This window comes from Taudactylus pleione, unplaced genomic scaffold (assembly GCF_031769625.1).
Source record: "Taudactylus pleione unplaced genomic scaffold, aTauple2 ptg000848l, whole genome shotgun sequence".
In the NCBI taxonomy this organism is placed as follows: Eukaryota; Metazoa; Chordata; class Amphibia; order Anura; family Myobatrachidae; genus Taudactylus; species Taudactylus pleione.
Genome location: NW_028285250.1, coordinates 841,355 through 864,742, shown reverse-complemented (window position 1 = coordinate 864,742; position 23,388 = coordinate 841,355). Strand labels below are relative to the sequence as shown.

Genomic DNA, 23,388 nt, shown 5'->3' with positions numbered 1-23,388 from the left:
CATCTAGCTCAGGAATGTCAAACATGCGGCCCTCTAGCTGCTGTGGAATTACATACCCCAGCATACCTTGCCACAATTTTAACATGCCCTAATATCAAAACTCTGGCAGTGCATGCTGGGATGTGTAGTTCCACTGCAGCTGTAATGCCACATGTTTGACAACCCTAATCTAGTTTCTGGAACAAGATTTTGCATAAAACCTGGTTCTCTTCAGACAACAGAATGCATTCAGATAAATGAACACTTTCAGAATAATGAAGGTGAACCTGTAGGGACAGACAAGAGAACCAAGTCTGAAGGCATTAACCCACTCAGAGCAAAATAAATAAACCCTGCTCAAACCAGGCAACATCTCTACAGATTGTGTCCCATGCATAAGAAGTCAAAGTTAATTCATTAAATTTCTGGAGGAATGAACAGTTATTGCCCCACATGCTGTCCCAGGTAAGTACATAGGATCATGAAGGTAGCGACCTGAAGATACACTGTAGTACCACCACTCATGAAACTTCACCGAGGAAGTGCTGGTAACTCTGCATTGTGGAGAGAGATGCCAAACAAGCAAAGGCTAAAGCATTATCACTATCAAACAAAATAATGCATGTTTAAAGATCCTTTAAATCATTACCTCATCCAAAACCATCATCTGAATGTGGTCTACTTTAGCCACGCCTTTTTTGATAAGATCCAGAATCCTCCCGGGAGTTGCAATCACCACATGAACTGCAGAAAAAAATAAAAGTTCAATAAAAAAATAAATAAAGAGGAACATATCAAAAATAGACTGACTCAAACAAAATACTAATTTTCAAGAGAAATCCAGCTGTATTTTCATAATCAAAAGTATTTCCCAACACAAACTACAAGTAACTCAACATTTACCACCACAATCATTATCAACAATCAAGCATAGAATTTATAGGAGGCAATTCAATTGTTTAATGGGCGCCCAATGTTGCAACTCAATTGTTCTTGGGAGCCAATTTTCTCGCTTGTCGCACCTAATTAGACCGGGTTTAGCTACGTAAAACTGCTAAACACGTCTAAAGCCCTGGTTAGGGGACCCAAATTCAGGATTTATCGCACATTTCTGCTCGCCTAAGGGGGTGCACAAAAATGCCGGCGACTGTTCGAGTCAGAACAAAACTGGATCGCTCTGGACGCCCGGCACAGACAGCCGCCGATGCAAACACTTGACCATCACCTCATCACATTAGACAGGAGATGAGGCACGGAGAGTATGAAAAATTGGTAGCATAAGCTTGACTCCAGTGTAATTTGCTAAATACAGTCCACCACACATTAGTACAAGTCTAACATTACCTGTATCATCCAGCCTCATTATGTCATCTCTCAGGTTGGTGCCGCCGGTTGTTGCCATGACTTTAACCCCTCCCATGTGCTTGCTGACTTGGATGCAGATCTGACTGACCTGGAGTGCAAGCTCTCGAGTGGGTACAATCACCATTGCTGTAGAACAGGCATAAATATACAAAGTTAAAGTACATGCAAAGAACCAGTCTGGAAAGTAGGCCTCTACGGCATTCACTTTTTTGCATTGTGTGGTCAGCCACAACTAGACAAACTGCTGCGCCTCTTCCTAACCTTGTATGCAGTCCTTCTTTAGGTCTAGCCGTTCAAGTAAGGGAATGAGGTAGGCTCCACTCTTGCCAGTTCCATTCTTTGCTCTAGCCAAGATATCCCTACCAGACAATGCAATGGGAATGCTTTCCTCCTAATGAGGGGATGGAGGGAGAAAAAAAAAATATCAGTGTAATAGAAGTGGGGCATTCAGTCTCCTGTGGGGAGTGATGTCTAACACCTACCTGAATTGGAGATGGTTTCTCCCATCCCATTTCAAAAATCCCCATGAGCAGCTCTCTTTTTAGACAGTAATCTTCAAACTCATTGCCTTTTGTTGAGGTGACATCCTACATGGAACATGAAAATTCAACAAGTGAAAACCTTAGTTTCATATTTTAACTTTTTACATAGAGGTGAGCATCCATGGAGGGGACCCGACAGGCCGGCAGAACGATGGCTGCCAGTCAAACCAATTTTAGTAATGTTCTACTCTTAGAGGAAGTTTTTTAATCAAACCAATTATGAAAACTGCTCATTTTCATTTCTTTAAAAACCTAATAAAAGATTAACCGCTATTACATATAGCAGTTTAAAGCAGATACGTTTTGGCTCCAACCTGAAATAAAGCAATGGGGGAATGCAAGTACAATCTTGGGTCAATATAGGTATCTAAAAATGTAGATCATCCTGTCCCATTCAGCCACTGATAACTAAAGGAATACGAATATAGTAAATCTGATTAAGGCACTGTACCTGTCCCAATACTGCTGAGTGCTTGGCGACAACTCACTTAACTGTCCCATGCATGCATGCACCTTTATGCGACACTCCAGGGGGAAGTGGTGGCAGGAGAGGGTGGGAAGGGGAGGGGGGGGGTTGTTACAGTATTTCTTAAGACCCCAGTTAATTCCTCCCTAAAGTGACAAGCGCTATCCAATTGTTTATGCCACTGGGAGCGAGTGCTGCGGGTGTTCATTACTTATTGCAGATTTCTGCTCGCAGTCTCCTGAGGTGCTAGTAGGATTCCTCCCAAAGTAAGGCTTTAAGTCACCTTAACCGCACGGTGTACGTCTTTTAGGGCGCAACATTCACGCTAGTGACGGCAACCCAAATACAATTTAATAGCTCCCGTCACTTTATACAGGAGCTGCTTCCCACGATAAGATTGAATCCCCCCCAGGTGAATCATTGGGAGATATGCTGTCACTGTAACAGTACACTATAGACATTCACAAGTTGCAAGAGGCAGCAGTAAATCTGAGCCATGAATATTAAAATAGTCATGTCATTTAGGATGATACAAGCACCAAAACAGGTCTGAAAATCTAACCATAAAATACCTTCCTTGAAAAAAGGCCAATATGAGTGGATGACATTTACAACACTAAATCAGCAACACCCCTAACTTTAGAAATGTTTGAAACAAAAGGGAAACCATGTCTTACCGAAGTCTTGATTCGAAGATCTTTTGGAGGGAGCTTTAAGGTCTTCTTCCAGTCATCACCAGGTCTATAAGCAAAAAAAAAATGACTTTCAGAACAAAACATTGCAGAATAAGGATTATAAACCATCAGCAGCGGGACAGCAGAACCCAAAGGTTTGGTGCAGTTGTTGGCAGTGAGGAGACGATAGTAGAAGTGAGGAATGGAAAAGCACTAGAGGGAAGAGAGTCCTGCTCGAAAGAGCTTACAATCATGTTTGGGTTTTGTTTTTTACCATGTGATACCTATATTTTTAATAAAATTAAATAATTCATGAAATGAAAGATATTCTTCTGCTACCACACAGGAATTAGTTTTGTTTTTTATTTGAAAGACAGTCATACAAGGGAAAACGTGATAGCGCCATCAATAGAAGCAACTAGCTCTTGAAAATATAGCAATACGGTCTCATTTGTTAACAGCTGGGACTACCCGAGGCAGCTAAGAACTTACTATGTTCTACCAAGATCATACTTGATAAGAGGTCACTACTCCACCGTTTTATAATGGGTTATGTTGGCAAGCTGCTAATCACATTAATGGCATTTCCAGAGCCTGCAACAGCTGTAGACAAACACCCACCACAATGTCACAGCGATTTCATCAAACCCATGCATCATTTCCAACTAAGGGCCGTACTCAATTAACTGAGAAAACTGCAGTTTTTCGCAAAAAAAGGCAATATTTTAGCCAAAAAAAACAGGCGAAAAAAACTGGAGAAAAAAGTTCTCCATTGCAGGCGAAAAAAGCTAAATAAAAATTCCTATTTCTGGCATAAAATGTGGGGATTTATTTCAGGACCCTTTGGACACCCCCCCCCCCCCCCCAATGATAAATGGCCCCCCCAAAAAATTGTAAGTTGCGCACTTTGGCAAAAAACCACGCAAAATGTGGGTAAAAAAAACATAGAAAATGGTTATAATGTAATGGGTCTGATTTTTCAGGGGGCGGTATGGATGTGTTAAGTGTTTTAAACATCGCACACTGTCGCAGCAGGCGTTTTGTTACGTCGTTTGCGTTTTTACGACACGAAAATATACTTGCATCCATTTTAACGTACCCCAAGTTTAGGTGGAACAGTAATTTCCTGGAAAAAAAATGCTTCCTATCATTTTCAACGGTTTTATTTTTTTTCAGCCAAAATTGCACAGTAGTTTTTCACCAGTGTGCGCAACTTACGAAATTGTTTGGGGGTAAATCATTGGGGGAGGGCTGTCCAAAGGGTTCTAAAAGAAATCCCCACATTTTTAGCCAAAAATAGGGATTGTTTTTTTTTACCGCCTGGTCTGGAGAAAAATTGTTTTTGCCGCTAAATCTAATACCCCCCTAAGCAGGAACTTATTGTAAAGGTGAGCAAACTAGTCCCTCTAGACATTCCCTGACAGTTGTTTGCAACGGTAACTGACTGATTGTTTATAGAATGTTGAGATAATTGATAGGACAAGTTTGTGTTCTTTATTTCAGGTTTCCTGTTTTTGCAGTTAAGCAGCTTCTGGTCTTATTATGCAATAAGATTTCACGAACCCGCAAAAATGTATTTTTCCTTTTACAGGGACATGGTACTAATCTAAAATAATTTAGTCACTCTGGACTCCAGTTACAAAATGAAAGCATTCACCTTGTAACATACCCGCCTTATTCTCTGAAGTGCACCAGTTTTCATTTATAATGTCCCAATTTCTTGGAAATACACCTATTGCCCAGTGACATTTAGCCTGACAATGAACATCAGCAGGGTAAATATAAATGTCAAAGTGAGGAAAGCAGATGTGGAGGGTGCACCCTAAAGCTGGGTACACACGTAACAGATATATCTGCAGATCTAGTGATCTACAGAGGATTGTTGTACACACACTGTCATCTGGCTGCGGGTCACACTGGATGGGGGTTGCGTCACAACCCCCTCCATGCGCCTCTGCAGGAAAGGTAAAGCTGGCCACAGACGTAGCGATGTGCACACGATCAGCTGATGTGTACGATTTCCTTGAAACTCTCCCCGGCAGCTCAGCACACGATCTCCACACAATTTGGTGTCCAATCTTCATACGATCTCTCCTGCATCCAGACTTTCACAGTGCATCGCTTCCTAGATTGTTAGATCTGTCCTACTGCACGGCAGATCTGACGATGCGATGTGCGACCAGCGGGGACTCGCATCGTGATCGTGAGTGGGGACTCACGATTTATTCTCAATTTGGCCATATTTTACACGATCTGTCGTTCCAATGTGTCGGAATGTAGATCGGGTAAAATATCGCTATGTGCGTGGCCAGCTTAAGGGCAGTTGGCTGACTGCCCGTACACACAGCACGATGCCCCAATATATACCTGCCATCAGCTGAGCAGCACAGCTAATACGGTATGTCTGAACGTCGTTCACATACATATCGCTGGTACACACTGGCAGACGGGCACCAGATATATTGGCCAATCAATTGATTGGCCAAAATATCTGCTAGTGTATACCCAGCATAACTACAAAGCCCCAACCCCAACAAGAAAAACAAGCTACTACAACCACACTGTAGGAACAAGATACATTTCCTGCTTAATATGTGCAGTCTGTAGAACAAGAAACACAAAACAAGATTAGTACAGAAGCATTACAAATAAGATTGTAAATTAAGGTGGGGGAAAATCGATTCCGATCAACTTTTCTCGAGGATGTAGGATAAGTGCCCGGAGCTATTCCATTGACCGACACTTAGCCCAGGAGATGCACCATATCGCGACTAATGCCCAGGGAAACTACATCTCCTGGGGAAAATGCAGGGCACGATGCTGTTACCGCACGTTGAAATACTGCATCTAGCCCCGGGCACTAGTCAGTGCAGATTTCTGCCCATACCTCAGATGGGGGGGCAAGCAGAAATACACTAGTCTCAGGTTTACAGATCGAGCAATTCAATCCCCTGGGCACTTCACCCGGGAGCTGCATTCATGCAAAGAGAATTTCAGAAGAGAAAGACATAAAAAAGGTGTAATACTCACTTAATACCGCTGCCCATACTCTGTGCTTGCTGCTGACTTCCATTATTGATTGTGCTGGCATTTTTCAGCTGGTTTATCTGCTGTGTCTGTGTTCCCCCACTTCCAGGACCTGCATTAGGTTTCACTGGGCCCCTCAATTGCCCATTTTGACTGGACAGACCCATTAAAACAGGGTTCTCTGTTCTTGTGGTGCTCATTTTTGTTTTCTATTAAAGTGTCCCTTTGAAAGTTTTCTTCAACTTCACAAGGTTTGAAAGTCAGTACAGAGACTGTAATAACAGTTTATAGGACTCTTCAAAATGAAGAGATAAAGTCTTGCTCAATAAATGAGTCCTTGTTATTGCAACGTAAACAAGTGCTTGTTCTTGCTAAAAGTCTTTGAACTGTGAAGTCACTTGTTCTGATGCACCAAATCAACCTTCTTTATAAAAAAAAGCCCTCAGACATAGATTTCACTTAAGTTCTATCAATGCTCTCTAAAAGAAAAGAAACAACAATTATAACATGTACAATACGTTGCAAATAAATCCAGACATTGCAAATCAGTTTTGTAAAAAACGACGCCCGCTCCACAGAAGACTACATACACTGGTGTTTGCATCAATGCCTTATTAGCACAACGTTAAGAGTAAAAGCTTAAATAAAACCACACACATACATATAGCGTTCCCACTAGGCTGTTTCAGCGGGGCACTGCACCCTGCTTTATTTGTGAAGTGAAGAAAGCACCCTGCCCTCCTGCGCGGCGCCCCACTGAAACAGCCTGTGGGTTCTGTCCTCCGCCCGCAGTGTCCCGCAGGTGGGGAAACGGCAGAGCAGCGGTCACCGCTGGTGAATGGATGCCGGGCACACGTGTCCGGCATCCATTCAGTGACCGCGGCACTTGGGGACTGCCCGGCATGTCCGTAAGTGCTGGGCACGTGCCCAAGAGTGACGAAAAGGGGACGCGTTATAAAGACGCACCCTTTTCATTGGCCACGCCCTCTTTTTGGGCACGCGAGCAAAAGTGCCCTAGCTCTAGGCCTGGCATCCTGCCTGCCGCCGGACCTGCTGGGTACACTGGCAGATATATCAATTGACCTGCCAATATATCCTGTGCCTATCGGCCAGTGTGTACCAGCGAAATGTCTGAACGACGTTGTTCACAGGCATATCACATCTGCTTTGCTGCACAGCCGATGGCTGATATTTCTGCAGCTATATCTGTCCATCGTGCTGTGTATACGGATGGTCAGCCGACCACTCGTACACTTACAGTGGAGGCCGCTGGGAGGGGGTTGGGGCGCGACCCCTGGCCAGATTGTGGTTCATACACACTGAACAACTATCTGCAGATCAATCGATCTGCAGATATATCTTAGGTGTGCACCCAGTTTTAGAGACTCATTTATAAAATCGATGTCATCAGCATTTACAATGTACAAAACAAATGCATGGGGAAGTGCAGATCTAAATCAAACCTTTCACTACATTTACAATACACTCCCATTTCTATGAATAGGATTGCAACTACACTGACAGGAGTCAGGACACTGAAATGGAAGCTGCATTTAGAAAACAGCAACACAAATTAAACGGACACAAAAATATAAGAGCAAACGTGCATCTCATTTTTAGGAGGACTTCTGTGCACAGCCATTTATATGCTCTTGATTTGTGCTAGAAACATCTTCACAGAAGTTGACAATTATGTACAAAGCAAAAAGGTGGGTACACACTTCAAAGATATATCTGCAGATCGAGCAATTAGGAGATATATCTGTAGAGGATGCCCGTACACACTTGCCGATGAACCGAGATATCTGCAGATATATCGGTCCATCGGCTGTGCAGCATAGCCAACGCGATATGTCTGCACAACGTCATTAATCGCTGGTACACACTTGCCGACGGACACCAGATATCGATCAACTGATCGGCCAATATATCAGTCAGTGTGCACCCCAGCTTTAATGAGCAGATTAATGAAGGTGGTCTTGTATTGTGATGAGGCCCTAACTGGTTACCCTGTACCAAGGACAAACGCTGATAAAGATGTACACCTTCAGACCGTTAAACACTAGGAGGTGGTGCTCATTTATTTTCCCGTTATTACATTGCACTACTTAATCCAATTACATAGTCACTGCTCAATAACGTTGTCTTCACTAGTTTGTTGGACAGAAGCACATTTCAGGCCCAGTAGTGCTCTCATGTGACCACAACTGGATGTCAGGCTACGTCGTCACTAACGAGTACGCAAACTACAAAGTGCCACTGATGTATAACCCAGTCATTAATACCACTTTTATACCAAAGTCCCGGGTCTGACCCGGGATTTGGAACACGTTTCCAACCTGGATCAGACCCTTTTACACCACGGTGCCGCATCGTTCTTGCCGGAGCCGGGTTAGCACTGATAAGGTTCTTCTGGCGCATGTGAGCAGCACTTCTTCCCCTCCCGACCCTCTTATCTCACTCCGCAGCGTTCCAGAGGCAGGAAGGGAGGGTGGGGTGCGCAGCTCGAGCCAGCGCTGGTTGCCGTGCCGTTAACACTGCAGGGTGACACGGGAACGACCCGTGGTCAACCCTGCAAACTACCCGAGTTAGATCCCCGGGTCCCTGGACCCGGGTGAATACATTTACACTGACAAAAATCTCGGGTTGACGTACGTTCACGTGCATCAAGCCGGGATTTTCAGGCCGGTGTTAAAGGGGTATAACAAACATGAATTATGGATAAAGTCATTTTCTCTTAAGAACATTTACAATGAATATATACTAGAAATACAAATATTTACAAACTACTATCTATGACTGTAGGGGTTGTGTAGACACATCATACATGACAAATAAAGGGTATATAAAGCTGCTAAGCAATTCTGAGCAAGCGGTAACACCAAAAACCAATCTGCTGAGAACAAACTGTTCATCAAAGACAGCTTCACCCTTGAACTTTGTTTAGTAAGTATGCATTTTTTTTTTTTTTAAACAAGCTTTAAAAGGCAGGGATAAGCCTTGTTCACAGAGGCATTTTAACAGTGTCATGAAGCATAAAACACACACAAACCGTTGAGTTAAGGTGCATACACCCTAAACACATTTTCTCAAACTCGGTCCTGAGGACCCCAAACAGTGCATGTTTTCCAGGTCTCCTTACAGAATCACAAGTTAAATAATTAGCTCCAACTGTGGATCTTTTAAAATGTGTCAGTGAGTAATGACTACACCTGTGCACCTGCTGGGTAACCCAGAAAACATGACCTGTGTGGGGTCCCGAGGGTAGAGTTTGAGAACCACTGCACTAGACGATTTTTTTAACGATTTGCCCGATTCAGACGGATCAGAATGACAAATCGTTAAGTGAGTACGCACTAAGTCAAGCGGCGCGCACTCCCGTGGGGTCGTCAGCCGCATAGTCAGGTCGGCCCTACATGAAGTCCAACCTGACGACCCCATGCAGCGGGATGCGACAGGGCCGACAACATATCGAGCACTGGATAGTCTAGCGTGTCCAATATGTGGGCCCTTCAGCAAGTGGGGGTCACATCACTGGGTACACACTTTTAGTTTTAGATACACATTAGGATGGTGACATTTTGCAGTCATCTGGGGGGTAGAACCTAACCAGCAACTGTACAGGCACATTGCTTTACATCAACCAATAACTGCATGCATGTCAGTGTAGCCACAAGACTAAATGCGCTTCCACATCGCTTTGGTTCGTTCCAAGCAACAATTGTGGGATAACGCATTAGACAAAGATCTGATTTTAATATTCCCAGATAACTGGTACAACATGGTTTAGTATCCCAGATTGTTAGTAGTCATGTACTCATTACTATTCCTGCTAAGTTGTATGTGAACATCTGCTTTCAGTTCTAAATGCCACCATAGTGCATTTTCTAACATGTCCGTGTGCACGATTTGTCTCAAATACATGTTGACAGACTGATCAGTCAGGTGGAATAAGAAGACTGCTACCACAGCAAACACCTAAAGTGACCAGATAATACTGAACTGCAGGAAATGCATTCAGTCAGTCATTAGATCCTGTAACTGCACTAAACGTTACAGCATTTTTTTTTTAACCTAATTGAACAAAGCAAAACACTTCATTAGAAGCTCATACATCATTTTAATTACACCTAGGGTTGTATCTGTTGCTGCAACTCCACAAATGTATATTTTAAAAAACATTTGACTATAGGAGAATGTAGGGTGGGGGAATAAATGTTTTTTTTTTGCGCAACCATAAGTAATGGGTGTCCGACAGAGCAGTACAATTGTTGGAACGATCGGACGCAAGCTCCGCGGGCGGCCATTCTTATTGTGCTCAAACGTACTGGGTTTAGCTGCTCATCTAAAGTCCTGGTTAGAGTGCCCAAACAGCCATGTGAGTGCCAAAAAGACGGACTATTCGGGGATTTCTGCTTGCCACCTCAGGAGAGTGCGAGCAGAAATCCAGACATCCGTGACACTCGTGCCTAATGCTGCCCTCCCGCCTTCAAAGTGACCACACATTGCCTTAATCTATGTAAACATTTTAAATACATTTAATCAAATACACCGCACCCTTACAACAGATCCCAGTGTACTAAACTGCACTTCAGTTTTCCCTCACACAAACCCAATAGCCTCCCCCATCTATTCTTTAGAAACTCAGTCAAACCAAAGCAAATCCCATACTTTCATTTGCCCTAAAACAAATGGATCAAGCAAATCTGATACAAATGATGCTCAAGAAGAAAGCAGATAGCGAGTATTGCCCTAAACTCTAGTGATTGTTCAAAACTTCATCTATTTAAACTGACCTAGTTACCTTGAGGGCATGTCAAAATAAAGTAATAAGGTAAATAGAGAGAAACCAGCTAGTCCTCCATGTGACGAAGCAGTGTCATGCATCTCAGGTCATCCTACACAAGCGTTACATGGACTTATTGATATATAGAATTATTGATACAAATTTTTTTTTTTTTTTCAGTCAACACTTTTTAAAAAAGAAACTAAGTGCAGAAAACTCAAAGGGGGAATACAACTGTTTGCGCCTGCTGCTATTGGATGGCTCAACTTCTGTTTGGGAGCACAAACCAGGACTTTAGAAACTTTACACAGCTATACGCGGTCTATTTGTGCGCGACATGTGCAAAAAAAAATATGGGCGCCCAAATGACCATAGCACCCTGATCTCCCGTCACTATAGACAGGAGATCGGCACGAAAAAACTATTTAATTGCTTCCAGAAAGTCCATATAACTATTGGGGGGGGGGTTCAATTGGCTTGCGCTGCCGCAGCTCTAGTCTTGGGTTCCCGGGAGCTATTCAACTGTGTCGCTGGATGAGTGCCACTGGTGCCCATTATTCTGCTCACACCTTCCTGAGGTAAGGAGCAGAAATTTGGGCAGCATGCCTACTAGTTTGCACAGGTTAAGCCACTTTACGCGATAAACATTGATGTAATTGGGCGCGACATGCGTGATGCGTAATGGTTGCCTGTGGCACTCGAGTCCAATAGCACAAACAATTGAATATCGCCCACAGCTTTAGATGGGAGCTGCAAAGCGTAGAGCAAGAAGCAAATGTCAAGTATCTCACTGCATATACTTCAAATGGAAAGGTACCTCATTACAAAACCGGGTTAACACCAAAAATTAACCCTTAGGGCCGAATTCAATTAGCCGCGAAAAGCTGAGTTTGGCGAAAAGTTTTAGCTGATGCTCGGTTTGCGCCTGTATTTTAAAGTATCTCTGAATTCAATTACAGGACGTTTCTCCAGCAAAAGGCCAGAGACAAGTGCAAAACCCATATTTTGGGGTACAAATGTAGGGACTTGGTTCAGAACCATTTGGACAGCCCCCTAATGACTAATTAGACAAACAAATTATCTTAATACATCCCAAAAAAAAACATTTTTGGGGCGAAATTGTAAAAAGTGTTAGAAAATGGGTAAAGTAGGGGGCCTGATATTTTGGGTGGAGGGGGGGTGGGCTATAAGGTTGAGACAGGTGTTTTTAGTATTGTAGGAAGCTGCAGCAGGTGTAATTTTATTATTTGTATTATTAAAATCTTCACTTTAGAGACACCAAAATATACTAGTACCCATGTATATGTACCCCAAAATTACCTAGGGTACTTATTTTTCTCCAAAAACATTGCTCTTATATAATTTTTCCACACTTATGCAAATATGCATACAACAGCCCTTTGACGCAATAGAAGATCACCAAATTCTTTTATTAGGGCTATTTATACTCTTCTATATGGATTCCCAGGGTCAGTTAGGCTTTTTATGGTGTACAGACAGATTTCCCCAAAATATGAAGTCATTTTCGCTATTCACTACATTCGCCTATCTGTTTTCGCATGTTTTGAATATGGCGAAAAGCGGGGACGCTTAGAAAACATCGCATCTAAACAGGCGAACACATTGTGCTTTTCGCCGGCCTCTGCTTTTCTCGGCTACTTGAATCAGCACCTTAGTGTAAAATTAATTCAATTCTCCTAACCTGTCACTGGACAAGACACTTGGGGGGAATTGAATTAGCCACGGGCTATTAACTTGCAGCTTCAGCTCCTGAGTAAACGTACCCATAGCTACCCAATTAGCGGCCTGTGACTAGCCCTGTGGCAGCACTTAATACAGAGTTCTGCTTGCATCCTCCAGAGTGGATACTATTCAGCTGCCATTAGCAGCCCCTGGATAGGCTGCAGGTACATGAATGTGCAGCCATATATAAAAGTGTCACAGAGCTCCGCAGGCAATGGATTTAAACATCTAACATGAAAAGCTTTTCAATCAAGTCTGGCCAAATTGTAGTTATAATTATTAAGCCAAACACTATAAAATCCAGCGGAGCACTAGCAATGGCCTAATTATATAAACTGCAGATTTCACTTCAGCAAACATACTGCCAATATAATCTAATTTTTATGGGGCAATTCAATGGTTTGTGACACTGCCTCGCGTAAAGTAGGCCATCAGCACTGGTCGAGAGCGTCAATCACACCATAATTGCAGCACACGACTGAAGCAACAATTGAATTGCCCCGTTGGGTGCCCATTACTTAGAGCACCTAACAAAGCTATTGAATTTCCCCCTAAGAAAGAAATTAACATTTTTTAGGGACTAGTTAGTAATGGGCCAATGGATTGGTGCTCCGATAGGATGTCCAGTTCTGCTTGCACTGTCCTTATGTGCAAATACCGCTTGAACAGTGCATTCGATAGTTTTGATGGGTTTAGCTGCATTACGCGGCTAAACTCTGTACAATTGGGCGCAACAAGTAATTGGCGCAAATGGTACAGACAAAAAGATTAAATTGCCCCACAAATCCAATTCTGTACAAAGAAAAGAGGCCAGCAATAATGGTACCTCAAACAGTCACAAGAAAGGGGATACACAAATGGGTAGGAGCGCTTAAACTGTAGGTGTCTGGTGTGACAAATGTGGATTTCAGTAGTATGCAAAAAGAGTATAAATTGATAAAAACAAATTATTAAAAGGATTTAAAAAAAAGAATGGATAAATTGAGTGGTATTTGTGTACAAGCCATTATACCTGAAATTAGCCGCTAACATCTCATCTACAGCTGCACTCTAAACGTCTTACCGATCCAACAAGAATGGGGAAGTTGGGAGGAAAAATTCACATGGGAGTAGTAACACCCAGTGTCACTTTTAAACAGGGGAGAGGACAACAGGGAACTAACAGCCATCAGGGAATGCCAACACAATCGCAAATAAATCTTAGTGTATAAACCACAAAGTTGCTTATATTCAATCAGCTGAATGCTGTAGTGTGCATTGTGCTATTATTTTTAAAAGACATCGCTGCAGTAGCATTTGACATCTAGAAAGCACCTGCATTTTTAAGTGGGAAAACTATCACTCTAAGGGGCAATTCAATTCAGAGCTATGCTGAATACCCCCGGAAAACAGCATTGCAGCTGGCACTTGAGTGTGCGAGCAGAAAGCCTGTAGTCTGGCTTAACGAGGTCAATTTAATAGCTCTGGGAACTTCTTCCCGGGGCTATTCAGCATTGCGCTGAATTGAATCACCCCTAAGGGGAGAAATCAATTGTTTTATTTAAAAAAATACTCATAGCGGAGCTCATTGCAGTGAAACAATCACCGCCGAGTGAATGGATGCTGTGCACACAGCATCGGTTTACACTGCAGGGACAGCATGGGGGTAGCCCGTTGCTCCATTCAGGCGCGGGAGCACACATTTCTGAAAACACTGCATAGTGACACAAGCCACAGTAAAATGTATACTTACCGGTAACTTGGCTACTTAAATTCAGGACAGTGAGGTGCTCTTTATAGAGCCCCATAGTACCTGATAAGCCCCAAATAACATGACTCCATAACACTGCCAGAGACATCCTGGGGGGGAATTCAATTGTCAGTGATGAGCAGCTGACTGAGCAATTCAATTGTTGCTGTTAGGGCGTGAGAGCCGCTGGCATTACTGCTTGAAGCCACCTGAGGTGGCAAGCAGAAAGGTGCGAAGTGTCCATGGACTATACGTGGCTTTACCCTATTTGGCACAATAAGCACGATACTTAATGGGCACCCATAACAATCAAATTGCCCCAACAGGCATCCAGTAATTATCACTTATTCCTGTACAAAACTGGGAGAGCATACAAAGTCTACAAAAGATGAGCAGCACAGACAGTGTAATGGTTAGCATTACTGCCTCACAGCACTGAGGTCATGGGTTTGATTCCCACCACAGCCCTAACTGTGTGGAGTTTGTATATTCTCCCTGTGCTTGCGTGGGTTTTCTCCGGGTGCTCCGGTTTACTCCCACACTCCAAAAATATACTGGTAGGTTAATTGTCTCCCAAAACAAATTAACCATAATGTGTATGCATATGTGATAGGGAATATAGATTGTAAGCTCCACTGGGGCAGGGACTGATGTAAATGGGGAAATATTCTCTGTAAAGCGCTGTGGAATATGTGTGCACTATATAAATAACTGATAATAGATACAGCCCTGGTTGGGAACTAAGACATGCCAACCACTGTACCACCATGCTGCCCCAAACAATGTATGGTATCAAGTTTTTGTTAAAAGGCTTTTGCCTCGTGCACATCAAAGTGGCAGTTAAGACATACTAAGAGGAACATGCTGGGGTCCTGTGAGTCCACTAATTTCCTATATTCTTAATTGTATAGGAGACAAGGAGGGGGAATTAAATTTACTCACGCCCGCAGCTCCAGTCTAAAGGGAGTGGAGTTATTAAATAGTTTAAGTCTCCTGAGGAGGCGAGCAAAAATCTTTAGGGCATCCAGAATATTGTACGGTCAGCACACCCAGCAGTTTGCATGAGTTTAGGCGCTTTACGCAGCTAATCCCGATGCATTTAGGCACAACCTGCACGAAAATGGGCACCCACTGCTCTCGCGTCCGGTGACACTAAATTGAATGTCACTTTAGTTCGGATTTGCAGGCGAGTTAACAATTGAATTCTTCCCTTAATGTCCATGCTTAAGGAATCACCCAGCGTACCAGATACCTGATCTCCTCTTCGCTCCGCTAATACCTGGTTTTTCCCCTATACCATCCACCAGTCACCCCTTCTTTCAGAAGGTCAGCTCCTGCAACATGGCCCCCTCCTCCATACACCCCCAGCCAATATGCATACGCTACAGCTATGCCTGCACTTACATTTAAGTAAATATGTTACTTTATGTAGAATATGACTTGCTTTCATTGTTTACCATGTTTTGTAACCTTACTTACCGCTATTTCAGTCTTTACAGTCTTGCTGTATTACTGTTTTCTCCCCAATTGTAAAGTTCAATTAAATATACTGGAGCTATATAACTGATACTATGTACGTTGATGTACATTGATGCCTTAAAGTTGTGGTGCCTTACAAATAAATTCTAATAATGTTAAATTATCTTTTGAAGTCTCTACATTATAAATGGTTAAATGTCAGCAGCTGAGAGCCATGTGATGACACAGCAAGACCCAGGGTCGACAAATGCCCTGCTGCAGCCTACCCTGTTCACAGTTCAACCCAAATAAGGCCTACTAGAGCAGGAGACATAATATCCTGCTCAGGACATTACAAGCACTGGTATATATCTCGGATCCACAGAACATAGAATTCATGAGTTAATTTTAACATTTAATTCCAGAACTACTTTTTGTAGTAGTTGCTTGTTGGAAATGGCATAAGGTGTAAGGGGGTGATTCAATGGTTTGTAGCTCCTTTCGAAGTTGCCTAGGAGCTATTTAATTATTTGCGTGACCAGCCCCTTTCTTACGCGAGAATGCAAGGGATTAGCCGCGTTAAGCCAAAAGGTGCCCATTACTCATTGGGTATGTCGCGCCTAAAAGCACCGGGTTTAGCCGCGTAAAACCTGTCTAAAGTCCGCGTTAGGGCACACATTTCTGCTTGCCATCTCAGGAGGCTGCGCTCAAACAGATAGCGTTCCCGCTAGGCTATTTTAGCGGGGCGCGACACCCTGCCCTCCTTCTGGAGGGCAAAAAGCGCCCTGCCCTCACAGCCTGCGGGTGCCGTTCTCATCCACGGGACGCAGTGTCCCGGCATCTATTCTCCCTTTCTGCAGCGCTTGGGGGCTGCCCGGCATGTCCGTAAGCGCCCGGCACGCCCCCAAGTATGACGAAAAGGGGACGCGGCTTATAGACACGCCCCTTTTCATGACCACGCCCACTTTTCAGGCGGGCGCGCATAAGGTTGCCCTCTCTAGCTCCGGCGCCCTGCCTGCCACCAGAGCTAGAGTGAACACTAAACAGACACTACATACATTTCTTCTGCCACCTCATAAGGCTGTGAGAAGAAATGTGTCCCCCCCATGGCTTTAGGGGTCTGAACGGAACAACAGAATTGCTCTGTCGGGTGCCCAATCATATAGACGCCCAACGGAGGGTGCCTAAAACAACTGAATCGCCCCCTAAGAGCGCAATTGAATTGTTTTAGTGCGCCTGATCTCCCGTCTAAACTGACAGGGAGTTTGCTGGGTGCTACAGGGGGTGCGAGCTGAAATGCCGGCTGCAGCTCGCACCCGACAGGAGCAACAATTGAATAGCTTCGTCGGGCGTGAGAAGGGGCCAAAACAACTGAATTGTGCCCATAGTACCCAGGAACTAGCCAAAATTAACATTTTCAACACGCCCATCTGAGTTCACTGCAGGCAAACCAAGCCCAATATGCAAACATAATACACAAATTAACATTACATGATCATTCCATATTGCATAAACCTGTATTGAAGATGTAGGGGGTGCGGGGGAGGAGGAGAGGGATTGGGGGAAACATTTCTTGACAAGGGACTTTGTCATTCTGGAACAAAAAGTTACATCCACCAAATTTGCAGGTTTTGCCTTGCATCCCATAGAGGAGCACAGAAAGACATGCAACTCCGGGGATACCATAATCAGCCGATACATGCCCAGCTGGCCACGTATTTTGCCGAAACATAGTTCAAGAGTTTACCTAATGGCCCAGCTCGCTAGAAAAACAGAAATAATGCATTTGTGTACTTAAAAGAAAAAAGAGCTAACAAAACTATACTGGGAAAGAGAGTGTACAGTGTAAACAGATAGAGGACACGGACACACACACATAGTACAGTTTAGTGGTAACATTTGAAAGTATTAGTTATACACAATAGTTACATTTCCCAGATCATGAATGACACTATTACTATCCATATCTATATTTACACAAGCAAAAGGACCCCAAACCTCTCTATAGGACTTTATACCTACAGGCCCAGCAGCACTTACAGCCTGATCACACGGACATCTACAGGGGAGGCCTGCAGTGCTAGATAGGAGCAATCTAGTCCTACTAGAGTCCCAGGGGTGGGCAATAAGCGGCTCTCCTAACTGTCGAACTACAAATCCCAGCATGTCTTGCAACAGTTTTAGCATGGCCAAACAGTAAAACTGTGACAGGGCATGCTGGTATGTATAGTTCTACAACAGATGGGGAGGAGCGCTTATTGCCCACCTAGACAAGAGTAATAAACAAACAAGCCAACCTGTCACAAGGTGGGGGTGAAGAGAGAAGGGGGGAGGGGGGGATTGAGGCCTAGCTGCCACCCAAAGCCTGACCACAGCTGATCGCCCCCAGTACGGGAAATAGCCATAGTCAGGACAATCACCCCCTACCTCTCACTCTGCTCCCCGCTTCCTTATACACAAGGCCCGAGCCCGTCAACCCCCGGATCCCCCCTCACACAACGCACCCCGAACACGTCCGATTCCTCCCCGCCGTGTTCTCCTCTTCTTCCGGCCGTGTCTCGCTGTTGTTTCTCTCTCTCTATACATATATATTTATAGCGCTTTATAGTAATATCACTACTAGTTATTATTATTATTATTCTGTTTGTTTCCTCTCCGAGCGTTTTTCTGAGTCGAAGCTGTAAAATGGCGGCCTCCGTCCTTCCTTCCTCCTATAAACCCTCCCCGCGCCGCGCGCCCGGGATCCCTCCGCCGCCGTGCAACGGGCCGCTGCTGAGGAGAGGGGGGTGATGGGGCCGTGTCACTGCGCGGACTATTACCTGCAGCAAAAACACTTCCGGCAATGGGATGGTGGTGTAGTCATGTGTGGGTGGGCGGTGAGGGGGAACGGGCTGCTGAGCGCTCTGGTAGAGGGACGTGTGTTACTGTGTTTTCTCCCCGTGCTATGAGGCCCCACCAGCCGCCCCCCGCCCCTTCCTCGGGTCCCCAATACCGTCATGGGAGAGCAATGGCGGCGGAAATATGTGCGCAGCAGCAATTACATGGCACAGTGTCTTTGTTATGTTTACCACAGGCAGCAAAGCAGCTGTTTTGTCTTTTTAGCATGATACTTAGGAAAGAAAAAAAAATGATAGTAGCTTGCCCAGCTTTTTATTTTGTTTATTTATTAACAGTTTCTTATATAGCGCAGCATATTCCTTTGCGCTATACAATTGGAAACATTTATAGAACAAAACGGTAATAATAGTCAAATATATAGGTAGGAAGGCCCCGCTCGCAAGCCTACAATTCCCTGTAGTTGACCGATATATAAATGTATACATTTGCAGCAAGTATTAATGTATTATTGTTGTTATTTAAATATAAATGGTACTTTTTAATCATGCAAATGTAATGTTCACTCTTCCAAGCTATTTTGGCTTTAATCGTATTGGTGTCATCTCTGTGACGCCTTATACCCTGGTAGTCACCACCTCCAGCATATCTGTTTATATTACCCACCTGTGTCTCCCACTTAACTGCGATAGTATGCTAATCCACTGCGATCGCAATGACATCGCAGCACAACACAAGGACGCCTACTTTACCTTGCACACATCGGTAATGTTTAGCAAGACTGCGAAACCATCGGTATAATGGAGTACCATTGCAGCCTCACGCACACTTGCACAAGCTCTGACCTTACTCAGGAATTGCTAACTTCCACGCACGCTATGAGGCCTCAGTCTGCATAGGGCATCGCAGTGGCTAAGTTATGCACGCCCCTGCATCGACCAAACGCACTGGCACCGTCACCACCCGCAAACGGCACTTCCTGTCAATCACTCTGCAATGGGTCTGTGTAGTCACTGCAATCGTAGTGGCCGACTCGTGCACTGCGATGCATGCGCAGAACGCAACAATCGGCCGATTTTGGGCCGTAGGACAAGATGCAGCCTTTGGGCCATGCAGCAGCCTTGAGGGCTGGTATGACTTGGATAGATGCGGCAGATGATGGACTAATGTCACAGGAGAGACAGGCGTTGGTGCGCAGGATTGCATACTATGGACGCTGTAGTGCAGCCTGTGCCGCCGGGTTGACACAAGCAGCTGACGCTGGAGTGTGGCCTGTGTCGCCAGGTTGACACAAGCAGCGTACGCAGGACTGCGCACTTTTGGACACAGAGTGCTGTCCGTGCCACCTAGATGACACAAACGGCAGGTAAATGGTATGTGAATTGTGCCACCTGGATGATACAAACGTCAGAATAACAATCCAGACAGGAAAACTGGAGCTCGACTAAATCACAGGAGACAATGCCAGAACCATAAATACGAAAACTATCACTGGCATCAGAGCAGCCTTCACACCAGCAGGAAATAGCCACAGGAGCCAATCCAGATCGGGCCAGGGATGATGAACAGCTGGTAGGAAGAGTTCAGCGAACGATCGCCCATCGTTCCCCTCGTCCTGCTTTCACAACGCGGCGGCTTGTGACGGTCATGTTTTGAACAGCTATGGCAGTGATTTTCAACCTTTTTCAACTCGCGGCACACTACGCAAGATTTTAAAATTGCCAAGGCACACTATGCGGTGTGCGCGGACTATGAAAAACCACACTACATTGGATCCCACAGGAACAAAACACACTACATTGGCCCCCACAAGAATAAAAAACACACTACATTAGCCCCCACAAGAATAAAACAATCCCATTGGCTGGCCTCCACAGAAAAAAAAACCCACATTGCTCCCCACAAAAAAAAACAACCATACCACATTACGCCCCACAGGGAAAAAACAACCATACCACATTGTGCCCCACAGAATTGCTCTCCACAGAAGACAACTGCCACATTGCTCCCCACAGAAAAAGAAACCTATGGCTGGCCCCACAGAAACAAAAAAAAAAACATTGTTCCCCACTAAATAGGCAAATATATGGCTGAATAACATATGGCTGGTTCTCACTAAAAAAAAAGTGACATGACTGGTTCCCACGAAAAAATAAACTATGGCTGGTACCCACTAAGAAGAAAAAAATGTCTGGTCTCCACCGACATAAACAAAACCCACATTTCTTCCCCCCTTGTCACTCACACTGCAGCAGGATCGCGTGCTGGTGGGCTTCCAGGCAGGCTGCCGGGCGGGAGATAAAGAGAGAGTGCGGGCTGGCTGTTTGGCGCCGGGCGGGAGGTAAAGAGAGACAGAGCGCGGGCTGGCTGATTGGCGCAGGGCATTGGCTGGCAAAGCAGGCTGGAGGGCAGTGGACAACGCGACGTGCGTAACCTGTGATGTCATGCCGCTGCGTCTTTGCAGGTCACTACCCGGGCACGCCTGGAGCTCAGCGGCCCGGGATGCTGAAGTACAGTAAAATGTGCCCAGTGGCTCGGACATCCCTGCGGCACACTTCACAACCGGCCACAGCACACTAGTGTGCCGCGGCACACCGGTTGAAAACCGCTGAGCTATGGGGAACGATAGCTCAGTTGTGAGTCCTTCACCTTGGTCAGGCCGCACGTGGTGCTGGTATCCTGTCAGCTACTGCTGGTGGTCGGTTCAGTTCTCCTGTCAGGCTTCCCTTTAATAGGGGATGCAGTAGTGGTCTGAATCAGACACCTGGTTCCAGGGTGACCAAGGGCGTCACTAATATCCCTTGCACTTAGTGCCTGTTTACCAGGATAAATGGCTGAAGGGTGACTGTTAGTTGCCGCGCTGGTGCTTGTATGATAGAATTGCCGGCGCCGGCTTTTACACTTCAGCGCGGCTATAGGTTAGACTGCTATAAGCTCTACGGGTCTTGGTCGTTGGTGAGACCTAGTCAAAGGTGGGGGATATGGGCTTGAGCTGCACCCCGTAAGCAGGTCGCGGTCCTTTGACTCGGTGACCAAGCCCCGCGGGAAAAGGAGAAACAAACACCTGTGGCCCAAGGGCAAGGTGCCAGGAGGAGGCATGTAGGAACTGGGATGGAACCCCCGGTTCGGGATACTGTACTTGAGGTACAAGGGAGAGTACACTACGGAGTGTGACTGCGCACACACCCTACCGGGTTGCCGGTCGGAAGGAATGCACCACGGTGCAATACCGTGTGAGACAGGTAGCGACCACAGAGACCAGTGACGAGGTGGGTAGTGGTATTGGACCTTGACTGTGGTGGTAAGCACTGGAGAGGTGGATACGTATAACTGCACTCAGGCTGTGATGGTAAAGCACTGGTGAGATGGATGGTATAACGCACACAGGCTGCGGTGGTAAAGCACAGGTGAGATGGATGATATACTGCACTCAGACTGCGGTGGTAAAGCACTGGTGAGATGGATGGTATAACGCACACAGGCTGTGGTGGTAAAGCACTGGTGAGATGGATGGTATACTGCACACAGGCTGCGGTGGTAAAGCACTGGTGAGATGGATGGTATAACGCACACAGGCTGTGGTGGTAAAGCACTGGTGAGATGGATGGTATACTGCACACAGGCTGCGGTGGTAAAGCACTGTTGCTCGTGGAATACTGACACGCTGGGATTAGCTCACTGGAAGTAAGGGAACCTGGAACGAGAGACCACTAGTAACACTAGCAGCAACAATGGTTGTTCAGGCAATTACACAGGAGCCGGATGTATACCCCCCTGGAAGCCTGCTGATTGGTCCACAGCGTCAGCTGACTGGCCAGACTGTCAGGGAAGGAAGGCAAGTCACAAGGGGAAGTGTCATGGCGGCGCCCATGACGGAGACTCCGATCCCCGCGCACCAGGCCGCCTGACACACCAGCATCAGGGAGAATGCTCAGCACCTCCCACGTCGCCACACCAGCCGCCCGACTGCCCGGGAAGTCAGAGGAAGCCGGCGGGACGGAAAGGGACGGCCGATCCCCAGCTGAACTCTGACACCTTGCTGGCCTCATAGTATATTGAATTAAATACCCAACTTGTTTGCTATTGCATAAGCTAACGCAGGCTGGTATGGTGGCCCGTGCATTCGTCCTGCGTCTGGGTCGCCACCAAAGCGGGTTCATATCCTGCCCTCTACGCCGTAGCAGAATGACAGCAGTACACACGCGGCACATGAGCAGTCTCCCTGCGTGGAGGTAAGCCACATGTATATATTTGTATTTACTGTATATAACACAGTTACCTAAGCTTTGCTTTAGAACATATACATGTCTGGAACTAGGTCCTTGGCTCAACCAAGGTCTCTGGTTAGTTCCTTCCATGGCTCTAACTATATTCTCCTGCTCTACTTTAAATTATAAACGTCCCCAGGCTCGTACTGGGCCGCCGGGTAATTCCCCTGTGGGCCCTACTGATTCCAGACCACTTTCTAAGAGGGGGCGGGGCTTAGCAGATTGGGGGGGGGCAGCATGCACAGTAGTGCTGTCCGTGCTGCAGTCCATGTTTGAGGAGGGGGAGGCCACCGTCACTTCTCCCCCTTCCTCCACTTATCTGCGGTCCAACCCACAGGAGGACCAGTTGGAGGGGGGGGGTGTCTTTACCTTCGTTGCTGAATGATGTGAGGATCTTGTGACTGTCCCCGGCGCCACTATGTCTCAGTATAGGGAGGAGAGGAGGAGCAGGCAGCCATTTCCACGCGCTGCAGTTATCCAGGAGGCCTGGTAAGTAAATGCATTCAAGTCCAAGTG

The 23,388-nt window shown here is 45.6% G+C and overlaps 1 protein-coding gene across 1 annotated transcript in view; it reads right to left on the bottom strand.

Moving 5' to 3' along the window:
• The window catches only part of DDX6 (DEAD-box helicase 6), a 39,789-nt gene extending 21,286 nt beyond the window's left edge, over positions 1–18,503 (bottom strand). Inside the window, exons 1-7 of the mRNA XM_088458718.1 lie at positions 18,274–18,503; positions 6,057–6,532; positions 3,030–3,093; positions 1,827–1,931; positions 1,606–1,735; positions 1,324–1,470; positions 629–723 (exon numbers count right to left, since the gene is read on the bottom strand). Of these exons, the coding sequence (XP_088314844.1) occupies positions 629–723; positions 1,324–1,470; positions 1,606–1,735; positions 1,827–1,931; positions 3,030–3,093; positions 6,057–6,253 (738 nt within the window). The 5' untranslated portion in view covers positions 6,254–6,532; positions 18,274–18,503. The remainder of the gene's footprint in view (positions 1–628; positions 724–1,323; positions 1,471–1,605; positions 1,736–1,826; positions 1,932–3,029; positions 3,094–6,056; positions 6,533–18,273) is intronic.
• Positions 18,504–23,388: the final 4,885 nt, after the last annotated feature.